This window comes from Rhinolophus sinicus, linkage group LG07 (assembly GCF_036562045.2).
Source record: "Rhinolophus sinicus isolate RSC01 linkage group LG07, ASM3656204v1, whole genome shotgun sequence".
NCBI classification, from domain to species: Eukaryota; Metazoa; Chordata; class Mammalia; order Chiroptera; family Rhinolophidae; genus Rhinolophus; species Rhinolophus sinicus.
Genome location: NC_133757.1, coordinates 109,988,109 through 110,015,897, shown reverse-complemented (window position 1 = coordinate 110,015,897; position 27,789 = coordinate 109,988,109). Strand labels below are relative to the sequence as shown.

General features: G+C 39.7%; 1 protein-coding gene across 1 annotated transcript in view; it reads left to right on the top strand.

Annotated features, from left to right (window-relative positions):
* Positions 1 to 27,789, top strand: part of SMAD1 (SMAD family member 1) — a 67,685-nt gene that overhangs the window by 21,293 nt on the left and 18,603 nt on the right. Inside the window, exon 2 of the mRNA XM_074338727.1 lies at positions 7,482 to 8,065. Coding sequence (XP_074194828.1) covers positions 7,666 to 8,065 — 400 coding nt within the window. The 5' untranslated portion in view covers positions 7,482 to 7,665. The remainder of the gene's footprint in view (positions 1 to 7,481; positions 8,066 to 27,789) is intronic.

Here is a 27,789-nt window from a genome sequence, read left to right as displayed (position 1 = left end):
AGATAGAATAATGAACCAAAGAACAAGAAGTGAATTAAAAAAATGAGTTGCTTGCTTCACTGAAAATAGACCATTTATCTCTGTCAGTTCCTTATTTTAAGGTGTACTAGGAGTCTTTTTTCCCCCAGTCACTTTTTGGAGCCTATATTTTATGTTTATTTTATTGAATGATCTAATTATTTTGTCAATATTTAATGGGATCGTTTATTTTGTCTAGCTCACTGAATTCCATGCCAGTGCAAGAATTATAAAATGGCACTAGTCTGAAGCTACAGAGGCCGTTGGTCGTTAACCTGTCTCTCCCCCTCATTCTTTTATTAAAGGTACTACATTTGTAACACTTGGCGGCTATCCTCCCCCTGCCTTTTTAAATGTATCTTCAGATACACATTAGAATAATTTTCTTTTAAAACTTTCTGTGGGATACTGGGATCTGAAAGGTTGAACGGCAGAGAGTATATTTTGTTGATATTCCCACAGTTGGATAATTACATGTTTCTTTACTAGATGAGGCCAAGATGAAGAAAATACCTATTGTGCAGTTGGCTAATTAGCTTGCCTTTAAATATAAAGCAAGTTACATAGCTGTTAAAGGTATTTAAATTTTTTTTTTTTTGCTTTACTTTTAACATTAAGGAATATCACATAAGTTGCAAAATTAAATATCCAAGTCAAAAGGAGCATTATAAGAGTATTTTTCTCATTTGACTTCTGGCAGTGCTATAGAAACCCTTCTTAGGGGCAAGACTCCATAGGAAAGGGTTCTGAATTCAGAACCCTATTTTAAACTGTGTTTTTATTACTTCTGAAATCAGATCACACTCCAAGTCCAATCTGATGTATAAGTAGAGTTCGTGTGTGGCTTGAGCTTATGAAATTGATTTTTTTGGGTAATTATTAAATTACATATAGAGGCTTTTTTAAAAAATTGGAAGTTACAATTTTTCATTAAAGAGTGTTTGAAAGGTTTAGAAAAGTAGGAGAGAGGTATGACAAACCTTCCAAACTCAGCCACTATTAATATTTTAGTATATTTACATAATTGTTTATGCTATACTGTTTTATGTTCTGCTTAAGGTTTTTTCCCAAGTTATTACATAGTTTTCATGAACATAATGTTTAAAGTGAATTGTTCTAAGCTTATGTAACTATTTCCTAATTATTAGATTTTTTTTCTCTTTTAGTAAATAATGCTCTGATGAAAATCTTGTATGAAAACTTTTTACCTTTTCTGGTTCAGAATATTTACTTAGAGTAAGTTTTTTTTTTTTAAGGCTTCTGGGGGTTTCTTTCCTGGATGAATGCTTTTTTTTTTTTTTTTTTTTTGGTCAGCGTTAAATGTTTGTATTTGGAGAAGAGGGAAGGAAATCTCTGTTTGCTGACTCATGTTTTTATTTTGCACTTTAAACTGATAAGGGCACTTAACTTTTGACATAAACTAAAGCAGGAAGTACAAAAAAGGGACAGAGAAAAAAAGGAGTTGTTTTGCCAAGGCCATAGTATCATGGACTCATTTGGATTCCTAATGGGAGGTAGATGACTTATTTGACTTGCGTATTTAAAAAAAAAAAAGCTTAACTCAATAAGGCAAAAATTAGTGATCAGCCTGCATTTTGTTTCATCGATGCACATTCCTATGCAAAAGTTTGTGATCTTGTCACTTTAATTTTTGTGAGTGGCATCAAGATGTTCACCTCCTGACTGGCCCCTGCGGTGTTTGGAGGTGGTAGTTTTTCTGTTTTGTTTTGTTTTAGATTTTTGTTTTCTGTATGGAGAATACTTCCTGTATTGAGGATATCATCGTAGCTGTCTTTCTAAAACATGTATCTCATCATGGCAATGCTCTGATTTGAAACCTTCCACTTGTCTGCGGGATAAGATGTATCCCAGGCCCTTCACAGCCTGGCCCTTGCCCTTGCTATCAGCCTGGATTGCCTCCAACCACCTTGAACCTTGGCATTTCTGTCATGTGTCTGTTAGGACTGGCAATTTAGAAAAGTGGTTAACAAATTGAGGCTCTAGAGCCCAATATCAGGAGTTCAAACCCTGGCTCTGCCAGATAGCCGTGTACGTAAACTTTGGGCAAGTTATTAAACTTTTCTATATTGCACTTTCCTTACCTATAAAATGAAGCATATGGCAGTGTTGACTTTGGAGGGTTTGTTGCAAAGATTAAACTAGTTAATAGATGGAAAGTACCTGGGACATTGTCTGTCATGCAATGATCACTCAAAATGTTAGCTCTATTGTTTCACAGAATTCTGCTCATCCTTGAAGACCTGTTTGATATTTCCTCGGAAAAACTTCCTGAAATCCCTGAAATTATTGGTTCTCTCTTTTTCTGCTTTTATATGTTACTGTTTATACCTGTTTTCAAGCGCTTGTCACACAGGATTGTAGTTCGTTCATGGTGGGCAAATGCACCGTCCATGGGCCTCCTGTTCTCCTAGTCCTGTGCTCCTGGCTGACCTTGGGACAGTCACGCTCTCCTGGCTGAGGCTCTCAGACAGCCTACGCCTTCTCCCCGCAAACCTCTGGTGTTGTCATGCCAGGAAACCAGTCTGCCCCAGCAGACTTAGTTGTTTCCACACTGGCTCTTGCCTTGGATTGTGAGCTCCTTCGGGGTTGGGGGTAGCCATCTTTGCCTGTGTCCTCGTGTACAGCCCAGCGCCAGGTACTTAGCAGGCGCTCAGTGCAGTTGTGTTGAATGAATGTCAATTTGAATAGTTAAAACAAAGGTCTGAAAGGGTGGCTCTTAATCCTCCCCACACTCTCAAGACACGTACCTTATATAACAAACCTATCCGTGATAGAATTTGAAATAGCCCCAAGTGATTTTGATACAAACACACCCCCTCTATTTGAAAGTCATTGGCAAAAATATAAAAAGCAGTCTTTGGAATAGAAGAACAAGATATCCAGGATAATAATAAATATATTCCCTTCATCAGTGGTGACGAAGGACTAGATGTCTTTCTCGTTCTTTTGCAAAACTAACCTTTAGTAAATGATCATTTCAATAGGTAACACTCTGGCCAAGTGTGACTTTTGATAATAGCATAGTTTTGTTTTCTGTTAACTAAAAATAATACCAGTTTCAAAAAACTGGTAAATTTGGATAAAATTCTTTATTTTAAAAAAAAGAAACAACTGATTCCCTACAGCTTATGGAATACTTACATTTAGTGATATTCATTCATATTTTATTGAATAAAGTTGAAGCCCCACACTTGGCCTTCTAATTTCTTCAGGGAGCTAAATCATTCATTAAACATTCATTGAGAATCTGCTCTGTCGAGGTACAGTCTGGGGCTCTAAAGACAGGAAGACAGTAAGATTGAATTAATTCCCCCATCGTTTTCCTATTGTGAGGAGACGGACGTGTGGACGGCCGCGTGGTACTGTGTACATGCACAATTCACTGTGACAGCTGTTCAGTGTCTTTAGCTTTTCAATTTCTGAGGATCAGTAATGATTTTCCCCTTTTATTCCTGTGATTGGTAATCTGTACCTTCTCTTTCACTGATTAGTTTTCCTAGACATTTACCCCAGGTTATCAGTATTTTCAGAGAACCAACTTTGATTTTATAGGTGTTCTCTGTTATGCTTTTTTCTGCTCTCATTTCCCTCTACTTTCTTTGGGTTTAATTTACTTTTCCTTTTTTGTTGTTGTTCTTGTAGTCGTTTTCTTCTTTGACCCGTGAGTTATTGAAAAGTATAATTATTTTCAATAACAAAATTTTTGTTATTAACTTCTTAGTTATGCTGTGATCAAAGGACATTTCGTACGGGTTTGATATGTGTAGAGATTTGCTTTATGGTTCATTATATGGTCAATTTGGGTAAGTATTCCGTGTGTATTTGAAAGTATTACGCATATGCATTCACTGTTGTTGGGTTCAGTGGTCTTTGTACATGAGTTGGATCAAGTTTTTAAACGTTGTTAATCTTCTATATCTATTGATTTTTGTGTATCTGTTAGTATGGTACTTACTAACTTGTGGGTTTGTGTCTGTCATTTTAATTCTGTCAGTTTCTGCTTTATGTATTTTGAGACTAATTACATGCTGAAAATTTGATATATTCATGGTGTGACTGTGATCTAGTCATGGTGGATCAACTCTTAAATGAAATGTCCTTTTTTTAAAAATTTTGTTCTAAAACCATGTCTTCTTCTGGTTTTGAGATTTTCATACCGATTTTATTATTATTTGAAATCTATTTTTTTTTAATTGGGGCAGGGGAACAGGACTTTATTGGGGAATAGTGTGTACTTCCAGGCCTTTTTTCCAAGTCAAGTTGTTGTCCTTTCAGTCTTAGTTGTGGAGGGCACAGCTCAGCTCCAGGTCTAGTTGCTATTTCTAGTTGCAGGGGGCGCAGCCCACCATCCCTTGTGGAAGTTGAACCGGCAACCTTGTGGTTGAGAGCCCGCGCTCCAACCAACTGAGCCATCTGGGAGCTCAGCAGCAGCTCAGCGGCAGCTCAGCTCAAGGTGCCATGTTCAATCTTAGTTGCAGGGGGCAGAGCCCACCATCGTTTGTGGGACTCGAGGAGTTGAACCAGCAAACTTGCGGTTGAGAGCCCACTGGCCCATGTGGGAATAATCGAACTGGCCGCCTTCCGAGTTAGGAGCATGGAGCTCTAACCGCCTGAGCCACTGGGGCAGCCTGAAATGTCTCTTTTTTATCTCTGGTGATGCTCCTTAGTTTAAAGTCTATTTTGTCTAATTGGATAGCTTTGCCAGCTTTATTGGCTAGAATATGTGTGGGTATCTTTTTATATCCTTTTTTCCCCAACCTTTCTTTGTTCTTATTTTAATGTGTGTCTCTGGCAAGTCACCATAGTTAAGTGGTACTCCGCATCCCACCCCTGCCTTCTACTTGCATATTTAATCTGTTTATATTTAAGTAATTGCTGATATTTCAGGGATTAGATCTAAATCATAGTGTTTTTTATTTGTCCCATCCATTATTTGCTCCTTTTTCTCCTTTCTCATATTTTTTGTATTAGTCATATTTTAAAAAAATCATGTCATATTTTTTAACTCCTCTATTACCTCTTAATAGTTTTTAAATTATTCTTTCAGTGGTTGTTTTATTATGACGTACTTCAAAACTAATTATATCAGTAATAATTTAATGCTTTATCACAGCCTGGGTAATACAGGGAGGGACCTTAGAATACCAACTTCATTTACCCTTTTCCCCTGTTTTTATCATGCATTTTAATTGTATATTTTAAACAACACAAGAGATTCCTATTATTGTTTTGTAAAGTCAGTGTTCATTTAGATTTACCCTTATTTACCCTCTGGAACTCATTCTTTCCTGGAGTTGCTTGCTTTCTAGGATCTTTTTCCTTTTGCCTGACGAATTCCTGCTGGAAGCCAGTTCTCTCAGATCTTGTTTGTTGGAAAGCATCCTTATTTCACAATCATTTTTTGCATGTTTTTTACCACTAAGCATAGAATTCTAAGTCACCAGCTATTTATTGACATTTGGTACACTGACATGATATTTCACTGTCTTCTTGTTTCCATCGTTTCTGTTGAAATGTCAGCTGTCAGCCTTACTGTACATTTGAGAATAATCTGTCTTTAAAGAATTTTGTCATAGGGTTTCAGTAATTTTTCTTTGATACGATACATCAAAACTTGTAGATTTCTTTGTATGTGTCCTTCTTGGAATTTGTAGGCTTTCATGAATCTGTGGCTAGAGGTGTATTGTCAGTTTTGGAAAAGCCTTGGCCAATATCTGAAAATATTGTCTCTTCTGTAAGTTTTTTCTCCTCTTCTCCCATCACCTTGATCCAATTCTAGGATGTGTTTCAGTATAAAAACGGCTCCATTTCGTTTTTGCCCTTATACTGGGCCACCCGCTTAGTGGTCTGAACTGAAAACCTAGTGTATTTACCAGGTAGGTCTGCCTTCTCAGCAGGCCCTCAACTCTTAACTTTTTTTTGGTCTCCTCAACACTGTGAGGCCACTGAAATCTCTGCCTAGTTCTTTTTCGGCTTGGCTACTAGGCCTCGTGCTGCTTATAGCATAGGCTTTGGCAACTGCCTTAGGCAGAAACACTGTGAAGCACGTTCAGCTCATTTCATTACTTTTTCCTTCTCTCCAGCATCTTGGGAGGAGGTTGTTTTGATACATGGTACTGTATCTTAGCCAGAGTTTGTGTAAAGGCATCCTCTTTAATCTTTCTCACCTTTCATGTTTTCATCTGGTGAAGAATAACTGGAAGTTTTAAATGAGACAACTTGACTAAAGAGTTTGGTACAATATGTGTTCATGGGCTTCATTTCTCTCATGTCAATAAAAAGCAAATTTAAAAAAGTGGGACATAAATTCCCTAACCTCACTTGCCCTGTGGCCCATCGGCACAGGCTTGTTCACGGAATAAATACCCTCAAATGCTGCTACATTTATGTAGTAGAAGTATAATCTACCTTTCCTCTTAGCACAAGAAATACTCAAGGAACAAACTAAAAACAGATGTTAATAGAAAAAAAAAAGATGTTAAAACTATTGTATTTTTATTTTTTTCCTGTGGCTTTCAATTTTTGTTGATTGAGGTGTGTCTTGAAATATATTTTTAGTACCTATAAATGAATCTAAATAGAAAACAGTATCTGTTGAGAACTTGGACTTCTTTGCACTACGGTGTCTGTTGCTTCTATCTCAGAACTCATGTAAACAGTAACATGCTACTTTTTAAAGTGTGTCTCAGTTTAATCTGTGTCTCAGTCTGAAACGGCAGTGATTTTATTACCTAGTTGAAAGGATTATTTAAAGGATTAAGTACTGTGTATTATTAGTCTGCTTGGGCTGCCATAGCAAAATACATGTCCTTGAATAATGTCATTTTGTTCAATGTTGTTTTGTTATAATGTTGATGTGATGCCATAGGAGCATAAGTCTTGTTTGTATGGAGTAGCCTATGGTGAAATTGGTTTTCTTATACCTCGTGTGCTTAAAGATACAGAAACTATCGAGGTTAAGCGAGGACTTAATGTACCATAGACTGGGTGGTTTAAAGAACAGAAATTTATTTGTCACAGTTGGGGAGGCTAGAAAGTCCAAGATCAAGGTTTCAGCCAATTTGGTTTCTGGTTTTTTCTTCCAGTCTTGCAGATGGCTGCCTTCTCTCTGTGTCCTCACATGGCCTTTCCTCAGTGCATGGGGAGAGAGAGAGAGAGAGGGCTCTCCCTTCCTCTTAGAAAGCCACCAATCCTATCAGATGATGGCCCCACTGTCATGACCTCATTTATCCTCCTTCTTTAGAGCCTCCGTCTCCAGATATAGTGACATTGGGGGCTAGGGTTTCAACATGAGTTTCAGGGAGGCCATAATTCAGTCCATAGCATACTGAAGTACATAAAAGCACTCAAAATCGGACCTGGCCATAGTCATTCTTTAAGAAATTGTGGTTTTTGTGGTAGAAATGATTTTAAACATTTTTTTTTCCTTTTGTCTTTTCTAGGTGCTGACTTTGGGTTACGTTTTGCAACACTAGGAATGGTAATTTCTACTTTTCATGACCTCAAAACTAAGCAGCTAAAGAGAATTCTGTATAATTAAAGGGAACTGTCTTCTCTTGGCATTTCGCATTTTGGAGACTCCTTCGTTTCACCACACTCAAGGAGTGTGTACCTAGTGCCATCACTATGAATGTGACCAGTTTGTTTTCCTTCACAAGTCCAGCGGTGAAGAGACTTCTTGGGTGGAAACAGGGCGATGAAGAAGAAAAATGGGCAGAGAAAGCTGTTGATGCTTTGGTGAAAAAACTGAAGAAGAAGAAAGGGGCCATGGAGGAACTGGAGAAGGCCCTGAGCTGCCCAGGGCAGCCCAGTAACTGTGTCACCATTCCCCGCTCTCTGGATGGCAGGCTGCAAGTTTCCCACCGGAAGGGACTGCCTCATGTCATTTACTGCCGCGTGTGGCGCTGGCCCGACCTGCAGAGCCACCATGAACTAAAACCACTGGAATGCTGCGAGTTTCCTTTTGGTTCCAAGCAAAAGGAGGTGTGCATCAATCCCTACCACTATAAGCGAGTGGAAAGCCCTGGTAAGTGCGTCCTTGTGATTGAGGGCATTTAGCTGATTTGTGTCCTTTAAAATAACACAGTAATTCCTCTTCCTGTTTTCAGTTGTGACTTTTAAATATCAGGGAAAATATATATATTTGTCAGCCCTCGAATATGTCATGCATCCTAACAACTTAATCCTCCCTAGTTAACTGCATTTCCTAGGAGCAGGGGATACAGTTGTCATCATGGTACTCGTACTTGGAACTTTTAGTTAATTGTTTTCTTTCTAAATTAATTTTTTATGTTTCCCATTGGTTCTGTGCATTTCTCTAGACAAATTTAGCTATGATTTTAATACAAGGGAAGACAATTAGCAAAGTAAAGAAGCATGCTGTTGCCGTCTACGAACTTGAGGGATATACATGTTGAGGGCAGTTGCCAGGGATTTGTACCACGGTGTCCTTGAGAATAGCATCTTTTATCATCTTTGGTGGAGTTTTGCTGTGACATTCTCACTATGGAGGATATAAAGGAATTATGTTCTGCTGTGGAATCCTTCGATACTGTTACTTTATACGATATTAGCAGTTTTTCCATGTACTCGTATGACCTTTGGGGGGAGAGCGGGTAGGGCAAAGGATATTACTGCTTGAAAATTCATACGGGTTAGCTCTCAAATCAGAGTCCACATTCTAGACATTTGCATCAATTGGAAAGTGGTTAGGCAATCTTAACCACTTAAATATCTCATCTTCAGATTGGAACCAGTTTTGCTGATGGATTAGTCATTCATAGCTAGTGGTTACCAAGAGTTCCCAAATGAGGCTGTGCGTTGGTTGGAATCCCATGGCTCCCCTCCCAGAAATTCTGATTCTGGCGTAGCCTGGTGATCCGTATTTAACAAGTACTTCAGGTGTTGTTGATGTAGCTGTTGGATTGATATTTGTTAGATCATGGAATAACATGGTTCTTAAATCAAAGGCATTCTGGGGTTTTTTAATGGAATATTTAAGACACGTAAAAAAAGTTTAAAGACCAGGGAATAATCTAATCACATCTTCGTATCCACCACCCAGTTTTAAGAAATAAAAGATTACAAATAAAACATAAACTCCAGTTTATGCGTCTATGATCCTGTTCCCTTCAGTAACTAGTATTTTGAATTACTTGACGGTTGAATTTGATGTTTATCGTTCCCGTGCATACTCTCACACTGTTAGTACATGTGTATGAATTCACAGCAGTATCTAATATTATCTTGTATATTTAAAAGTATTATATAATGATATTGGAGGATCTTTCTACAACTTGTTATATTCATTCATTAGCACTATGCTTTTGTGATTTCTCTGTCAGATCCTTTAGGATTACCTTGTCGAGTTCTGTGAAAAATCCTCCAGAGATTTTGTTGGAATTTCAGTGATTTCATTTGAGGGCAGATTGACATATTTATGCTCTTGAGCATAATATTTTTCTAAATTTATTTAGGTCTTTTTCTTTCATTTTCCTCCAGAAAGTTCTTATACATCTTTTCTTCGATTTATTTATAGATAACTGTTTGCGTTTTATTGTGTCCCTTTTAAAGTTACATTTTGTTACACTTGCTCTTGCTGGGCCTGTACTTGCTTTTTTCCAACAACTTTACTGAATTCCCCTCATTCTAATATAGACATTCTTACTGCTCGTTACCTATCTGCTGTGATGTTAATTTTTTTAAAAATTCAACACAGAGATACATGGTCTTTTATCCAAACACTGAAATGGAGTTAAGAGTTTTGGAGAGTAAAAAGTAGTGTCTAGGTAATGTAGTTATGTGCCATGTAACGGCGTTTCGGTCAACAGCTGACCACATATACGACAGGGTCCCATTGGATTATCATGGTGCTGAACAATTCCTGTCACTTCGTGAGGCCTATGCTATCGTACATCGTAACACAATGCGTCCCTCGTGTGTTTGTGGTGGTGCCGCTGCAAACAAGCCCACTGCACGGCTAGTCATATAAAAGTACAGCACATACAATCATGTACAGCACATAATATTTGATAATGATAAAAAAGACTGTTACTGGTTTATGCATTTACTGTACTACACTTTCTATCATTATTTTAAGAGTGTGTTCTTTCTACTTTGCCGTGTTGATCAGCAGCAGCCTCATACGTCTCACGTTTGCCGAGTCTCTTGATTGCGTCCTTTTCTCTTGTGCTTGTTTTACTCTTGTGTTGTTTTGTTCATCATGGCCCCTACGTGTACAGAACCCACTGCTAGTGTTGCCAGTAAGGGGCCACATCGAGTGGTTGACCTGAAAACGAAATGAAAAGTGATGAAGGACTATGAAGGTGGAAAATCAGTGATAGTTTCTGCTTTCCGTCCAGGGAGGCATGTCCCATCCCACCATGGCTACAATCTTGAGCTAGAACAAAGTGACAGGAGCTGTTAGAGGAGCTCTTCATTGAAGGCAGTGAGACTAACAAAATTTCGAGAAGGGCCTATGTCAGACATGAAGAGGCTTCCAGTGACCTGGATGGAAGACCAGACACAGAAGTGTCTGTCTGTCAGCACCGGGAAGATCATAGCCAAAGCGAAGAGTGTGTTTGCGATGTTGAAAGAAAAGACTGGACCTGACTATGATGCTGAATTTACTGTGAGTGCTGATGTGAAGGCAGCTGAAGAATTTTGGGAAACTCTAGATAAGCTAATAACGGGGGGAAGTTACTTGCCAGAGAAATATTTAATATGGATGAAATCTCCCTATTCTGGAAATGGATGCCTGAAAGGACTTCCGTGTGTAAGGAGGCCAAATCCAGGCCAGGATTCATGGCTGTTAAGGACAGGGTAACAGTCATGCTTGGGCCGTGTTGCAGGCTACAAATTAAACCCCTTTGTGATCTGGCAGTGAGAACCCAGGGCCTTCAAGCATATCAGTAAGCACACGCCTGCAGGGTCCTACAGGAGCGTAAGAAGGCGTGGATGACCCAGCTCCTTCCAGGATGCCCTCATTGCTATGCCAGAGAAATGGAGAAGTGCGGTTTGGAGAATAATGTGCCTTTCAAGATTTCACTTCTTGTTGCTAAGGCTCCTGGACCTTTGCTTGGGGATCTTCATCCCAATATCAAAGTGGTGTTTGTCCCTGCAGACACCGCCTCTTTGATCCCACCAATGGATCAAGGAGTTGTACCAGCTTTTAAGGCCTCCTGCCTGAGGAGGACCTTTGCTCAGGCTATTGCTGCAGCTGAGGAGACACTGATGCAGTTTTGGAAAGATCACTGCATCTGTGATATTCAAGGTTTTGCATTAAACACCTAGCTTGAGCTTGGGGTGGTGTCATCACCAAGGAGTGTGTGAACGGCATCTGGAAGAAGACACTGTTGCTCCAGGAGGGGGTTCCTGAGGAACTGACTAAGGAGTCGTCATGGGAGCTGGAATAGGAACGCACAGCTGACGAAGGGGCAAGAGAAAAGGAAACTGCGGGAGAAGAAAAGAAGAACCCCCAAGAAAATTCACAGGGTAGCATTTAGCAGAAACATTTGCAGACCTCACCAATCTTCTTAAAAAGTTTCAAAACACGGGCCCCCACATTGAAAGGTTTTCATTCATACTGAGGAATGTTCATGGTGCATTATCTGCTTATAAGAAAATCTGTGATGAAAAAAGAAACAAACCAGGCAAACCACTATGGACATATTTCTGAAAAGGGTGACACCTCCTGGAAAAGAGCCTCAGGCAGGTCTTCCAGAAGAAGGCCTTTGTCACAGAAGACAGCCAGCTCCCTGTGTTTTCCTGCCCCTGAACACCTTCCAATGGGACAAGACGTGGAAGCGGAGACAGTGATGCTGACGGTGACCCCGTGGAGGCCTGGGCTCGTGTGTGTCTGTGTCTTAATTTTTAATAACAAAGTTTAAAAAGTAAAAAAAACAAAAAAAATTAAAAATAGAAAAAGCTTATAAAGATATAAAGAAAGAACATGTTTTTGTACATCTGTACAATGTTTGTGTTCTAAGCTAGATGTTGTTACAAGAGTTGAAAAGTTAAAAACATTAAAAGTTTATAAAGTAAAATAGTTACAGTAATCTATGAAGAAAGAAAAAATATTTTCATAAATTTAGTGTAGCCTAAGGGTACAGTGTTTAGAAAGCTACAGCAGTGTGCAGTCACATCAGAGGCCTTCTCACTCACTCCCCACTCACTCACTGGCTCACCCAGAGCAGCGTCCAGCCCTGTAAGCCATTCACGGTAAATGCCCGGTACAGGTGGACCATTCTTTATCTTTTATACCATATTTTTACTGTACCTTTTTTGTGTTTAGATGTGTTTAGATGCACAGATACTTAAAACTGTGTTATAGTTGCTTACACTGTTCTTTACAGTAACGTGCTGTACAGGCTTGCAGCCTAGGAGCAGAAGGCCAGACCATATGGCCGGGTGAGCAGGAGGCTGCACCTTCTAGGTCTGTGTACGTGCGCTCTATGAGGTTCACAAAACGACAAAATCGCCTAACGATGCCTTTCCCAGAATGCATCCCCATGTCGTTGAGGCATGATTGTAGATGCAAACAATATTATGTTTGGGTACATGATGTTAAGAATTTCTTTTTCTGCAAGTGCGTGGACGGTTACAGAAAAGAGAAAGTTTGTGTAGCTTCTGAAGGCTATGACCCTACTGGTGATGTAACAGGTGACTATTTACTTGGATTTTTAGTAGCCTTTAGAATCAAGGCTACTTATTAGTGGTTGGGTTAAATGCAGGTTTTCTTTTTCTTCACCAAAGGAAATGCTGCCAGTGGTGAAGTAAGCTATCTGACTGTGGTACTGAGAAGACCATTCAGTTGCTATCTGCTGCCGTTAAAATGCCTTCATGGACACTTCCTGTCATTTGGGCTTTTCTTTTTTTTTTCTTTTTTTTTTATTTTATGTTTGTCACATGGTTCTTGAAAATCACTTTCTGTACTTTGAACTTAATCAACTTGAAAGGCCATCTTAAACCTGAGCTTGAAATTCTGAGATTTCAATTTTGATGTTTAACACCCTGGAGTTATCTTCTAGGTGCTTTCATTTTCAGTATCACAGCTCCTGGCTGTTTAAAAATAAAATACACCTAAAATCCTCTTCACCGGTGACTGAATGAAGTTTCTGACTCTGGCTGCCTCAGTCACCATGTAATTCATCACTTGGTAAATTTTACCTTAAGAAGAGAGTCTTAAAATTATAGAAATGGAGAACGAATGGGTGGTTGCCAGGGGTTGAGGAGGTTGAGAGGGGCAGAAAGGGAGTGGGTGTGGCTATAAAAGGGCAACATGAGGGATCCTGGGGTTTATGGAAATTGTCCACGTCTGACTGTAAAGTGTCGGTACTCTGATTGTCATGTTGTTCAGTAGTTTTGCAAGATGTTACCATTGGAAGAAATTGGGTAAAGGGCAGGCAAGATTTCTCTGTATTATTTCTTATAGCTGCACGTATATCTGCAATTACATCAATTTAAAAAATAGTGATTCAGGGAAAAAGCAGCTCACAACTAGTTCAGCTCACGACTCCAACAGTCCCACTAGTGCTTTTCCTCAAGACAGCCCTGTACGTGGATGTGCAACAAAGGTGCTCTGTGTACTTATTTGTCACGCAGAATATTAAAAAGACACTCAAGGATCAAGGTTTAGTAAAATTAATATTTTTAAAAAGAGAAAGAAATTTTAAAATGTGTTTATAGTGTGAATGTCTTTATTTGAACCAGCGGTGACAGAAATGTCTATCTAATTCAAGTTTGGGTTTATTGTGTTTTTTTTGTTTTGTTTTGTTTTTAAGTCTTGTGTTAGTTTATCCATTCAAAGGGAAGGGACAGGAGAAATATCGACCTTTAAGTTTATCTGAGTGATGAATTCCAGGTGTCTGATAACTAAAGTTACAATCCAGATGTCAAGATATGGTCATTACAAGTGTTTTGAAAATTTGGGATTAAATAGCAACAATCTTAACTATAAAAATCAAAGTAAAACATGGTGACCTGTATATTAGGGTTCTCTAGAGAAACTGAACCGATAGCTAGATAGATAGGTAGATAGATAGATAGATAGATAGATAGATAGATAGATAGATTAGATAGATAGATTAGATAGATAGATAGATAGATAGATAGATAGATAGATAGATAGATAGATAGATGAGAGGAGATTTATTATAGGAATTGGCTCCTGTGCATATGGAGGCTGAGATGTCTCCTAACCTGCTGTCTGCAAGCAGGAGACCCAGGAAAGCCGCTGGTGTAAGTCCCGGTGCAAAGACCTGAGAACCAGGAGCACTAATGTCTGAGGGCAGAAGATGGATGTCCCAGCTCAGGCAAAACAGCACATTTGCCTTCTTCTGCCTTTTTCTTCTGTTCAGGTGCTCAGCAGATTGGATGATGCCCACCTGTATGAATGAGGGCAACCTGTTTACTCAGTCCAGTGATTCAAATGCCAGTCTCCTCCAAAGACACACAGACACAGCCAGAAATAATGTGTTACCAGCTCTCTGGGCATCCCTCAGCCCAGTCACGTTGACACATATAATTAACCGTCACATACTGTGTTCATCTACGTCTAAATTTCTCTTCAAGCATTTATGGTGCATATATTAGGTTGGTGCAAAAGTCATTGCGGTTTAAATGGTTGAACATAATTGCGAAAACCGCAGTTACTTTTGCACTGACCTAATGCAGCTCCTCAGGAACTGAGTCCGCCCAGGAAAGACTGGTGTGTAATGAATTACAGCACAGTGTGCTAAACTGAATAACAAGTGTGCTCAGGGCATGCAGCTAAGTAACTCCTATAAGCTTGAGAGGGGCCACAAAAGAAGCTCACTCAACCCTAACACATCTGGATATTCTGTTCCAGTCTATGTGGTGGTACAGATACATGTGGATATTTCATTGTACAGAGGATTTAAATCGGTTTATAAGAAGACATACAGCAAAGTAGAAATTGTTACAAATAAAGTAGACCGGAGAAACAAATTAAAATAGAAGGTCAAGACTTAGGACAATTAGCACATATGTGTTCTGTAAGAGTTACTGTGGTACAGACATACTGCTGTGTATAGTTACTACGTTCCTAGCCCTAGTCAGGATGGTTCTCTAGTACCTTTTGCTGTAGGGGAGCCATACATGTACCACTGGGATGAAGAAGAATGCTTTAAAAGCTGTGAGAGGTGCAGATCCAGGCACGTGTGCCTAACGAGTGAGTGGGTGCTGGGAAAAGCCACCGAGTCGGTTTGCAGAGGCTTCCTCGGGAGCCACGCCTTGGGGCAAGGAGTGTCCCGGCCTGTGCAGCCATGCTCCCAGTCTGCTCAGGAAGCCGTTCTGCCACCCATGTGGAAGCTCTATTCTGAACAAAAGCATTTGGTCACTATTTCTGCTTCTGTCCAAGCTCCACACATAGCCAAGTGGACGTGGAGATGGTGAACTTTCCTCCAAGAGACTGCTACCATTGGCATGTGGCTTGTGTTTGGTAATTTCACTGTTGTCATCTACCCTGTTACTAGAACAGAGGAAGTAATATAGTCACAAGTAGGATTTTATACCCATATCTTTCAGTGGATTCCATATTCTTAAATCCAAGGCAAAATGTAGTTTATTATTCTGATTTTTTTTTTCCTGAACAACTGTTTCTAATGCCTTATTTGGGGCATTGGTTTTGTGTTACTTATTAATCAAAGAACATATGGAAAGTTTTAGCAGTTACTGTACATGATTTTTACATGAATTATATACTTTGAAGCAGGCATCTAGACAATTATGTGATTTGTTTTGGGGTGGAATTTTTCTGTTGCCAAATCTGCTCCAATTCGAAATTATGAGATTGTATGTTACAGATGATACAAATATCTTTTTCTCATACTTTTGCTTTCCTGACCATTAGCTCCATTCATTTTTCACGTGTGCCACATTAGGTGGGCGAGAGAAAACATTTTCAGAACTTTCTGATTTACTTAAAGTCCAATGCTCTTTGATCCAACACTGCTAGTTTATAAGGCAAAGGAACACTAGCCAGCTAATGTTAGAAACAACACAAGAAAACATGGCTGAGGAAAAGGAACAATTTCGAAAACCACAGCAAAAAAATGTTTGTTATAATAAATGAAAGAACTGATTGCAATTGTGTGACAATAAGGAAAACCCTGGCTAATACTTCTGAGACTAGCTTTGGGTGAAATAATATTGAGACCTGCGAGTTATACTTTTTGGCTTATTTTGCCCACCTGTGGCTCATCCTCAGACAGCCATTTTTTTTGTAGGTTTGGGAGTGTTTTGTGTGGTTGGGGTGGAGGAGTGACAGGTGACTCGCCTCATGCTGGGAGTACCTTATGCTCTTGATGGAGATTCGCAAAAGTGAGAGACATGGAAGGCAGGGTGGGTTTACATAATCTCAGGCTGATTATCTCAGTTTTACTTTCAGCCACCTTGGTACTAGATACCAAAAGGCAAAGAAAAGACTGGAGATTTCTTACCCCCAAATGTATATCCCACCCCTTTGTCTTTTTCCACTTTGAAATGCAAATGTTCTCTTGAAAGACTCAGCATCGGACCTAATGATAAGAATTAGCCAAGTCATCAGACCTCTGCCACGATACTTGGAAAAATGAGATTTGTTTGGGAAGGAGACAGGGAAGCAAAAAGAATATTTAAAGAGGAAAGTTCGGGGACGTTGGGCCGCTGTTGGTCCCACGAGCACTGTGCTAGCCATCTCAGGACCTGAAGTGTGGGAGAGCTGCAAAACCCCAATTTTGTTACTTTGCCATCTTGGCTGGGGATGAGTGCAGTCCTTAGACACTGCTTTTAGGACTAGTTTGAAAAGCTGCAGACTTCTGTTTCCCTGCGTCTAGTCTGCTCTGGGCTTCCACTGTGTCAACAGAGTTCTTCCCCTTGTGTGGGAGATGGAGAGATAACTGAACTTGCCCGCTTACCCATCCCACTGTCATCCGTGCCCTCAGCAAGGTTTCTCCGCGCCTGTGACCATTAGCACTGAAGCCGCTTGTGCTGCTCTATTGCACACGTGCTCTTCGTACAACTACGAGGAGTGACCTGGGTTATGCAACCAGGAGTAACTGGAACTTCCCTGATAAAAGAGCTAGAGTCTGGAAACATGGGCTACACGTAAATGAAATGATTTAGGTCAACAAGGGACTGTTTGGCATATTTTCCCCCCAGTACTTTGAATTGTCATTTTTACGCTCTGGAATCGTAGCAGACCTTATAATGAAAGATGAGGTTTACGTGCTACTACATCACCACCTCAGTTCTAAACCACCTCTCCACGAGATGCTGCTATTCTTAGCTCTTCACTCTTTCACAGGAAAGAAGCCATGTCTAAGTAGTTACCTGGCTTACGTAGTCACATCACTGTCACCTGACCACCTGCCTGCTTGGCTGTCTGGGGTCTTCAGTCACAATAAGGCAAGAGGAGAGCCTCTAATTTTTATAAGTGAGATTTGGGCACTTCCTGTAAACTAAAAGTAAACATATATGACAATACAGTAGAATTGCCTGGTATGTTTTCTCCTTTATGTTTCCCTTTAATGTCCCTCTGTTATACCTGGCTGGCTCTGTAGCAGATTCAGCAGTATTTTTTTTTTTTTCTGACAGTATTTTTCTCTGAGCATCTAAAAAGTTTATCCAGAGTATGGTAGTGCACTGGACAGGTATTTAGGTAAGATCAAGTTGGGAACAGTTCTGGGTAAATGCTTTTGGGACAGGTAACCTGCAGCTTTTAAATAAGAACAACAGCTAATTTTAAAATGAGTTATTTTTTTAAAAAGAAAGCTGATAGGAGCATGTCATAAGGACATGGGGCAGCCCAAAGAGGCTGCCCCTGGCTAAATCAGACAGTTTGATCAACAAAATAAGGACAGAAATGAATTATAATATAAACCACTGGGGGATAAAAACAGGAATCCATGCTGAGAATGAATTGGGGAGTTGGGAGGGGCTCTGGCTCACAGTAGAATGCGGGTTGCTGACTGATAAATGTGGATTTTTCTTTTATTCAGGACAAATAAGATAATTTAAAGGAGATACATATTTCTCTTTAGCTGTAAGGTGAAAATATGGTCAGGGAGAATGTTGGGTCAGAAGACCTGGACTAAAATTTTGGCCCTTGATATCTTTGACCTTGAGCGAGTTACTTGTCTTCTTTGAACTAGTGTTGGCTAACCTGTGACATGGGGAGTGAACATACCTACTGTCCAGGGTTGTGGCAAGGATTCAGATAAATAATGCTTGTGAAAAGACTATGCATTCCTGAAACGTAATGTGGCCACAATAGTGAAATAAGCAATGCAACTTTTGTGCACTTCTTCTTTAGAATATAACATTAAATAAGTTTTCACTAAACAAATCTTCGGAAAATGGAGGATCATGGTTGCAACAGTAATAGTAATGATAAAAATTAAAATAGCAACTTTTAATGCCTACTGTGTGTCAGGCACTGTGTTTATCACTTTCCATGTTTTCTCATTTAATCCCGACCACAACTGTGAGAAGTAGAGGTACCAGCAGGGCCACTGAGATGCAGCTGAGTAAGTTGTCACAACTTGTAATTAACCGGAGAGCCAGAATTCAAATAGAAGTCTAACTCCAAAATCCAGTCTAAATCCAGAATCCACCAAACTGTGCTGCTTCCCATAGAAGCAGTGTTTTCCCCCTTTAATCAGTTTTTCTCTTTCTCAAAGGGGAAGGGTATGCAGACTTTTTAGTGCTGTGTTTCCCCGAAAATAAGACCTAACCAGACAATCAGCTCGAATGCGTCTTTTGGAGCAAAAATTAACATAAGACCCTGTATTATATTATATTATATTATATTATATTATATTATATTATATTATATTATATTATATTATATTAAATTAAATATAAGACTCGGTCTTATAGTAAAATAAGACCGGATCTTATATTAATTTTTGCTCCAAAAGACGCATTAGAGCTGATTGTCTGGCGAGGTCTTATTTTCGGGAAAACATGGTAGTAGCACATGTATGTGACCTGAAATGCATGAATTTGGGTTGACGATGATAAATTGAGAAAGTCCACACCTGTGCTTCAAGTGTTTATGGAGACTTTATTTCCCATTGGTCAGTCTTCATCATTGACAGCTAGTGTCTGTTTCATAGATTAGTGTCTGTTTAATATATTACACGAATCAAATTTGAACTCAGCATGAGGACTAATTACATTCAACTTCAACTACAAATCAAGCCGCATTGCCAAGCGTGACACCTGGGGAAGTGTCATTTCCATATGAGACGTGTCTAACATGATTAGGCCCGCCGGCTGCGTTAGTGTAATAGTAACTGCCCTCCCTGAGCGCTCACCGTGGCCCAGGACCTTGTCAGAAGTAACTTGTGCAGCTCTGAGAGACACACCAAGGACTGTGGTGAGAGTCTGGATTCCGAAGCCAGACTGCCTGGGTGGGACGCCTGCCTCCTCTGGTTACACACTCACAGGCAAGCCACTTCATGTCTCACCTCAATATCCAGTTTTATAAAATGGAGGTAATAACAGTGCGTAGGTCAGAGTTGTTAGGATAAAATGACTTGATGTTTGGGACAGCGCTTGGCATGTATAAGAACTATATAAATGTTAAGTAAAAAGAAAATCTGAGAGAAGTACTGTTATTTCCATTTTAAGAAGAAAGAAGTGAATTTTAAAGAACAAATTGCTAACTAAAAATAATAATGATAAATTGCCACCGTTAATTGGCTAGAAAATAATTGTGCAGGGCTTCCAATTTCCCCAGTCTAAAACTAAAACCCCTTTACCTGTTGTTATACATCACGTGTGTCTTTTGAAGTTTTCCCTGATATTTTTAGCTTGCACTCTGAAGTTCTCTACCTCTAACAAGCTATGAAGTCTCTAATAAACATAGCACCTTCCTTCTGTGGTAGTTAAGCAAATAAATAATTGGGCAAAGGAAAGGAAACGGGTAAGGATAGGAGGAGAAGATACAGGGAGGGAGTCAGGGTTTGAGCGCCTGCCACGAGCCAGCGTGCTCAGTCCTCACAGAGCTGCTGGGAACTTATTTTATCATCCCTACGTGGAAACACAGGCAAGAACGTATGCTGCCTAAATTATACAGCTAGGATCCTGTGCTATCTTGATCCAAACAAAACCCTTGCTTTTTACACGATACCGTGTTGCCTGGCCAAAAAACTGGACACTTTGTGAATTTTCTTGTCAGCTTAGTGTAACGCCATATTGGTCTTTTCTGTATCACCCTAATTTTAATCTGTAGTCCTGAGAATCAGGACTGACACTGTATAGGGTTTTAGAGGTGAGACGGATGATTGCTAGAAATTTGACTTAAGATGAGAAAATTGAAGTTCAAATTCCACAGGTAGTTAGAGATCTAGAGAGCAAGACACCTAGTGCTATGTTACCAGTGACCACAGCACCACCACCAGCACCACCAGCGCTCCTGTCTTTCTTCACTCAGGCTGTTTTCAGCCAAACTCCAGGAGGTTCTGAGTTACCGTGTCTGGGATGAGGTACAAGAATCTGCCTGTTTATACAAGGATCTTGCTCATTTAGATACAGCAAGTCTGAGGACTATACTTTGAGAAAGGCTGTTCTGTATTAATCAGCTTAAATAAAAAGTCCAGGAATAGTCATATGGTTCACAAATACACATTAATTGAAAAACAAAAACAAAACAAAACACAAAACATTGAGGACCTACTGTGTGCCGGACACTGGATGATTCACAAGAAAGAAAACCCAGTTCTACTCTCAAGGGGCTTATGGTCTGGATGAGATAAAGTCAAATTAGCAATGAAATGTTACAGATGCTGTGATGGAAGTCTGTTTAGGCCACAGTGGGGCAAAAAGCAAAGAGGAATTTGTTTTTACTGGGAGTGGGTAGAAAGACCCTGAAGGAGATGACATTAGAACTGGACTTGGAAATATGGCCAAGTCAGTAAAGGGTACAGAAGTATGAAACTAGCAGGTAGAGACTGCAAGAAGCTTCGAGGGCTGGGTGAAGAGTAGGGTGAGAGGACAGTCACCCCCGACGCTAACCTGGAACTGGAGGCTGGAACGCTAACCTGGCATCTTCGAGGATGTACTCTGGAGATATATATATATTTTCATTGAACCTCGGTGAAAGGTTCTGAGGGTGTTTTTTTCAGTGTAAAGTTTCCCTGCCGTATCCCCAGGTAGGAATTCAATTTCACAAATGCATATACTGCTAACTTGGAAGTGATCTTCCCCTCTCCCCCACTTTCTGCCTGAAATGTTTCTGTTTAGAAGGTCACTGGATGCACACTGTATCCAGGGCCGTGTATCTGGTCTCGATATTCCACTGGGCACAGCTGCTTTGGCAGCATGGCTGCCCCTCCCCTTCAGCCTGTCCTTAAGTGAGAATTGCTGCAGCGGGACCTGCTCTCAGACCATTCCTGATTATCCCTGGCCACTATCCGTCTCTTAGGTGACCTCAGTGACGTGTCCCGAGATGCAGACTGGCCCTGAACTTGGTACACTGTGAAGCTCCAGACATACATAAAGCAGCATTGCCATCAGTCAGAAGACTTGACAGCTGAGAGCAGTAAATTGGAGTTCAAATCCCTGGCTTTTCTGCAGGAGGGAATTGACACCCTGAAAAGTCAAGCGATTTGATCGAAGGCAAAGCCAGAGCCGGCACTGGGAGTCTTGACTCCTTACCTAAATGCCTTTTCCGAGGCTTCAGAACTAAAAAGCGTTTCTGTACCTCTGAGTAGGTAGCAGCTAGCTATTTCCCATTATGTCTATGCGGACAAACATGGGCCTGGCAACTTTGCTATCAGAACTTGTTTGTTGAAAACAAAAAAGCTTGTCCACGAACATTTCGGGGGTTCCCACCCAGGTGGGATCTTGTCAGCCTTCATCCGGTTTCTAGACGACTTCACCACTGAGAACGTGGTGATAGAATTTCAAACAGTTTTTCCAAATCTTGAAAAAGCTCACCAGTCTGGAGGGTGTACAGGAATGCTTCCCAGAGCTCAGCCCCGCTTTCCAGTTTTAGCTGTTTCTTTCTCATTGCTTTTCCTTGTGCCTTGGCAACGCTGTAAAGCCGAGTCCAGTAGCAGAATCACAAATGTCTCTTGAAACTGGCTTCCTGAAACAAAAATATCTCCTGAAACTTTCTTAGTTTGGTTTCCCTGCTGACTAGAAAAGGGATTTTATTTATTTCTTAACTGAAAGAGATGCATAAATACTTTGAAAAGCAGAGGTGCATCATTGAGAAAAGGCAGAAATCTGACTGTTTTTCCTCCCGAGAAGTCAGGGAAAGAAGGGAAGAACACTTCCTTCTTTTAAAGGAATACAGCAATTAGAGCTTTGCAAGTGGGTGGCGGGGAGGGGTGGTGAAATCACGCAAGAGGAGCCTTGCTTTCTCCCTCCAGGATACATCTGAAGAGGTGATGCGAAACTACGTTAGGGCTTTTTACCTGGGTTGGAACTCCTAGGATGTGGGAATGACGCAACACAGTCTGATTTTTAAATGATTCAAATCTAAGAGAAATGTGGGGGTATAAAGAAAGTGTTTTCATGTTGGCCTCCTCTTTCAAAGGAGATTCTTGTAATTCAGATTAAGCAGTAAGATCAACCCTTAAAGGGAAGCCGCAGACTTCAGCCCTTCTCTGATGGTGCCAAGAGGGAAGAACCTTATTCAGTGCACTGAAGAAAACAGCCCCCCAGGGGAGTCAGGGCTCCCATGTTTGTTCCCATCAAATAGAAATAGCCCGAAACAGGGAAAGAAGAGATTCAGAGGAAGACATTCTTCACCCTGTCTTCCTTTCTATTCCTGACCTGAGTCAGGCCTAGAGTTTGCAAATCCTAATTCTTTTTCTTTATAGTTATTATAATATTATTGACTGTGTTTCTTGTGCTGTGCTATGCCAGGCCCATGCCCATGGTTTGTCGGCACAGGCATGATGGATAATACCTAGCTGCTACCCATTGGTACAGAAATCCTAATTCTTTCAGCCGCTCACCTAAGAAATAAGAATCGCACATACGTAGGTGTGTTTAAACATGGATAATTAGTCTGGGTGTTTATTCTTTCCTCGTCCACCAACAGAAAACAGATACCATTGTTATTCCTTACCTGAAATATTGGTGAAGTGGAAGGAAGAACGGGGTGAGGTGGAGAGAAATCTTAGAGCACGTCAGCGTTGCCCCTTAGGTTCCCACACAGGTGAGAGGTGCCCGGGCCTTGTTACTGTAGCACAACTTGTGTGTGTAAGCTCAGCCCGGCCTAACTAGCTTCCGTGTGTCTCTTCTCTTCCACGTTAGCACTTCTCTCTAGGGCTAGCAGCTGTTCCAGACCCCATACCCATCTCTTTCTTCTCCTGAATTTAATTAGTTATTGTTTATAGTTTGGGTGGTCATGTAATTTATTGTCCAAACCAGGACACTTTTGAGAGTGACCGGGGTCACCTATTAATAATTCCATGAGACAACAGGTATGCATTGGGACTGTCACGGGCAAGCCAGACGTCACAGATGCCCTACTTAGAAATCATCAAATGATACAAATCAGATTTGATAATGATTCATTTATTACACACCATCAGGAAATTAGGTACTTCTCATAATGGAACTTACTACATTAGACTAAAGTTTTCTCCTTTACATTGAGTGACCGTAACTTGCATTTGTCATAGACATTCTGGAATTTATTTTACGCATCCCTCTCTCAAGCCAACTGTGTAGAACATAATTGAACATTCCTGGAGACTTGGGCGGACATGATGCGGTAATCATCGTGCTAGAGGGCGCTCGTTGCCTTGCCAATGCTTGATACTTGGTGTAAGTAAGTTACCGCCTAACACTCTTACTTGCACAGCGGTCTGATGTGCTCAGCATGGTTCCAGGCCTGGAGCAAATATTCGTGGTGGTGATAGTGGGAATTCTGTAGAACATGGTGGTCACCTAAAATCAACTGGATGAGTGTTTCCTTGCTTCTATATGTATGCTCTTAGCTCTAGAGTCTAATTTTATACTATAACTGTCTCCCTCCTTGCTGTTACCAGCCACGTTTTACTGTCATTTTCTGCGAAATTAATAACTTGTTAGAATGATGACACTGAGTACATCAGAAACCCACACATTCAAACGAGGGCACCACCCACCCCAGCACAGTGTGCCATACCGAGTCCTCAGTGCCATAGGTAGCATGGCACGCCTCTCGGAGTACCAGTTTTACTTCATTGTAAATTACTTAAAATATCATTCTTTTACATTTGAGAAGTAAAGAGGAGTAGAATCTAAAACGTATGTGAATTTGGTAAGATAAAGCAAATTTGAATGTAATTTCACTATTCCAGTGGAGCTGCTGGGACCCCCAAAGAGTTTACTCTCCTCTGGCACTGATGTTTACTTTGGTGGTAAATGTTGAGAAATACTGGGGAAATATCTCTTAGAAAGATTGTTTATCTTGCTGCTCTGCTTATTAGCATTTTAATGGCCCCCAAAAAAACATCTTAAGTGTTGCCACCACTTTCACATGTGGCTTTCTGCTCCTCTTCTTCCCTTTCAGTATCTTTTGTTGGTTTTTGCTGTAAGAGCTGCTGTATCTGTGATAGTGAACTGGAATTCCTTTCCTGGATGGGGATTCTGAGTTGGGAGATATGCATTTTAGAGGCCCCAAAGTAGCACATGGTAGGTCATGGAGATGGTAAAACTAAACTTTTAGTTGGGAATATTCTGTTGAGAGCTCAGAGTGATTGGTTCCCAAACCTTGCAGATGGGACTGGAAAAGGACTAGATAATAGAAAACTTTAGCCATTTTTAAAAATTGGCAAAGGACAATTTTAATTGCCTTTTCACATTTTTTTTTTAACAGCGTTACTGAGAATAATAGTTGGTATAGAATAAACTACACATGTTTAAAATGTACATTGTGATTATTTTTGATGTATATCTCTGAAAGCATCACCACAGTCATGGTAATGAATACACTCATCATACGCACACAGGTTTATTCCTGCACCTTTGCAATCTCTCCCTCCAGCCCTTAGCCTCATCCGCAGGCAACTACTGAACTACTGATACATTTGTTTGCATATTCTAGATTTTATGTGCATGAAATCATACCATTTGCACTCTTTTTTGTCTGCCTTCTCTCAATATTTTCACCTTCATTCATGTCATGTGAATCAATACTTCATTCCTTTTTATTGTTGAGTAGTAGTCCGTTGAATGGATGTACCATAATCTGTTTATTCATTCACTTGTTGATGGATATTTGGTTTGTTTCCAGTTTTTTGCTACCACAAATAAAATACACACCTCTGTGTACAGACATGTTTTCATTTCATTTGGGTAAATATCTATAAATAGAATGGCTGGGTCATATGGTAAGTGCATGTTTAACTTCATAAGAAACTTCCAAAATGTTGTCTAAAGTGGTTGTACAGTTTTATATTATAGCCAGCAATGTACGAGAATTCCTGTTGTCAACACTTGGTATGGTCAACCCTTTTAATTAAAAAAAAAAATTACTGTGGTAAAATATGCATAACATCATATTGCATTTCTCTGAAAATAAGACCTAGCCAGATAATCAGTTCTAATGCATCTTTTGGAGCAAAAATTAATACCTATAAGACCCGGTTTTATTTTACTATAATATAAGACTGGGTATAATATAATACATAATGTAATATAATATATAATACTGGGTCTTATATTAATTTTTGCTCCAAAACACGCATTAGAGCTGATTGTCCGGCTAGGTCTCATTTTTGGGGAATTACGCTACTTGTCATTTCAACCATTTGTAAATGTACAATTCCATTGCATTAAGTACATTCACAGTGTTCTATAACCATTACCACTATCCATGTCCAGAGCTTTCTCATCATCCCTCGACAAAACTCTACCTATTAACAACAACTCTTCCTTTTCCCTCGGCCCCTGGTAACCGCTATCCTAACTTTTGTCTCTAAGTTCATCATATAATTAGAATGATAAAATATTTGTTCTTCTGGGTCTTATTTCAGTAAGCATAATGTTTTTAAGCTCCATCTTCTTTAGTGAAGCGTCTATTCAAATCTTTTGCCTAATTTTTAACTGGATTTTATTTTTTTTAATGAGTTTTGAGGTTCTTTATTCAGGACAAATTATTTTTTTCCTCATATGTGATTTAAAAATATTTTCCTTTGAGTCTATGGCTTGAATATGTTACACGTAAGACAATACATCAAAATAAATTAAATATCCTCAGACAAGTTTTTGGGAGGGGGTAATTAGAAATTCAGAAACTTAAGTACAGAAATTGACAAAAATTGAAAGAAAATCTATGAGAGTTGATGACACTCAAAATAAATTTAAATGACAAAAACACTTCATAAATAAAGAATAAATTTCAATATGTCAAAGGGAGAATAGATTCATGTTAAAATGTAATGGGGTTCATTGAAGAAAGGCAAGAAAACAACTAAAAGAATAAGTAGGAGATTTAAAAAGACATAGAAAAAGGTCTAAGAGAAAGCGATTGGAATGAACAACAAAGAAGATCCAACATATGAATAATTCCAGCTCCCAAGTTCCCGGAGACAGCAGAACAGAACGAATGTAAAACTATAATTCAAGGGAAACTCCAGAAATTAGAGAAAACCTAAATCTGCATATCGAAAGGACCTGCCATGTACTTGTAAAATCCACATACAATGATTAACTTGAGACACATCCTAGTAAAACTTAGACTTTGAAGACAAAGAAAAGTCTTTAGGGCAAAAAAAGCACATTACTTGCAAAGGCAAGAAAGTAGGGTGAAATCAGACTTCTCAAAGCATCATACAGAAATGGGCATTAGTGAAAAAACATTAGAAGTTTAAAGAAATGAAAGGCAAGCCAAATTCTTCATGTGTCAAGGCTACAGAAAAAAGATTTAAATGTGCAAGAACTTGGGAAATACTTTTGCACTGGATTTATGACAGTGTTACAAGTGGATACTTCCTTAAATATACGCACATACCCTCAGCCCTAAAGTCAGCTTCTTAATGGGGAAAGAGTAGAAGCATTCCCACCAAGGTTAAGAAGAAGTCAAGGAAGTTGACTGTCTCTACTACCTTTTTAACATTATATTGGCACTGTTAGCCAATGCAATTAGACAGGAGACAACAATTGAAAAGGAAAAATTAAAACTTTATCTATTTGTTGGTGATATGATTGTTTATCTGGAGAACTCTATATAAAAAAATCAATGGTAAAACTAACTCAGACAACAAACGAATTTAGCCAGGTAATCGGATATAGAAGTAACATAGAAATATCAGTAACCTTCATGTATATATAAATCATTACCCATTAGAAGATACAATGGAAGAGAAAACCCCATTTAAAAGAGCAACAGAAAAGACAGAATACTTATGAATACATTTAATAAGAAATGTCTAAACCTATATGCTGTGTTATAGATTGAATTGTGTTCCCTCAAAATTTATATACCCGAAGCCCTAATCATAAGTTCCTCAGTATGTGACTATTTGGAGATAGGGCCGTAAAAGAAGTTAAAATGAGGCCATCGGAGTGAGCCCTTATCCAATCTGACTGGTGTCCTTATAAGAAAAAGAGATTAGGACACACAGGAAAACACTAGGGAAAGAAGCCATGTGAAGTCACAGTGAGGAAGTGGCCATCTACAAGCCAAGAAGAGAAACCTCAGGACAAACCAACCTGCCCGCACCTTGACCTTGGACTTCCAGCCACCTGAACTTTGAGGAAATAAATTTCTGTTGTTTAAGCCCCTGGTCTGTGGTATTT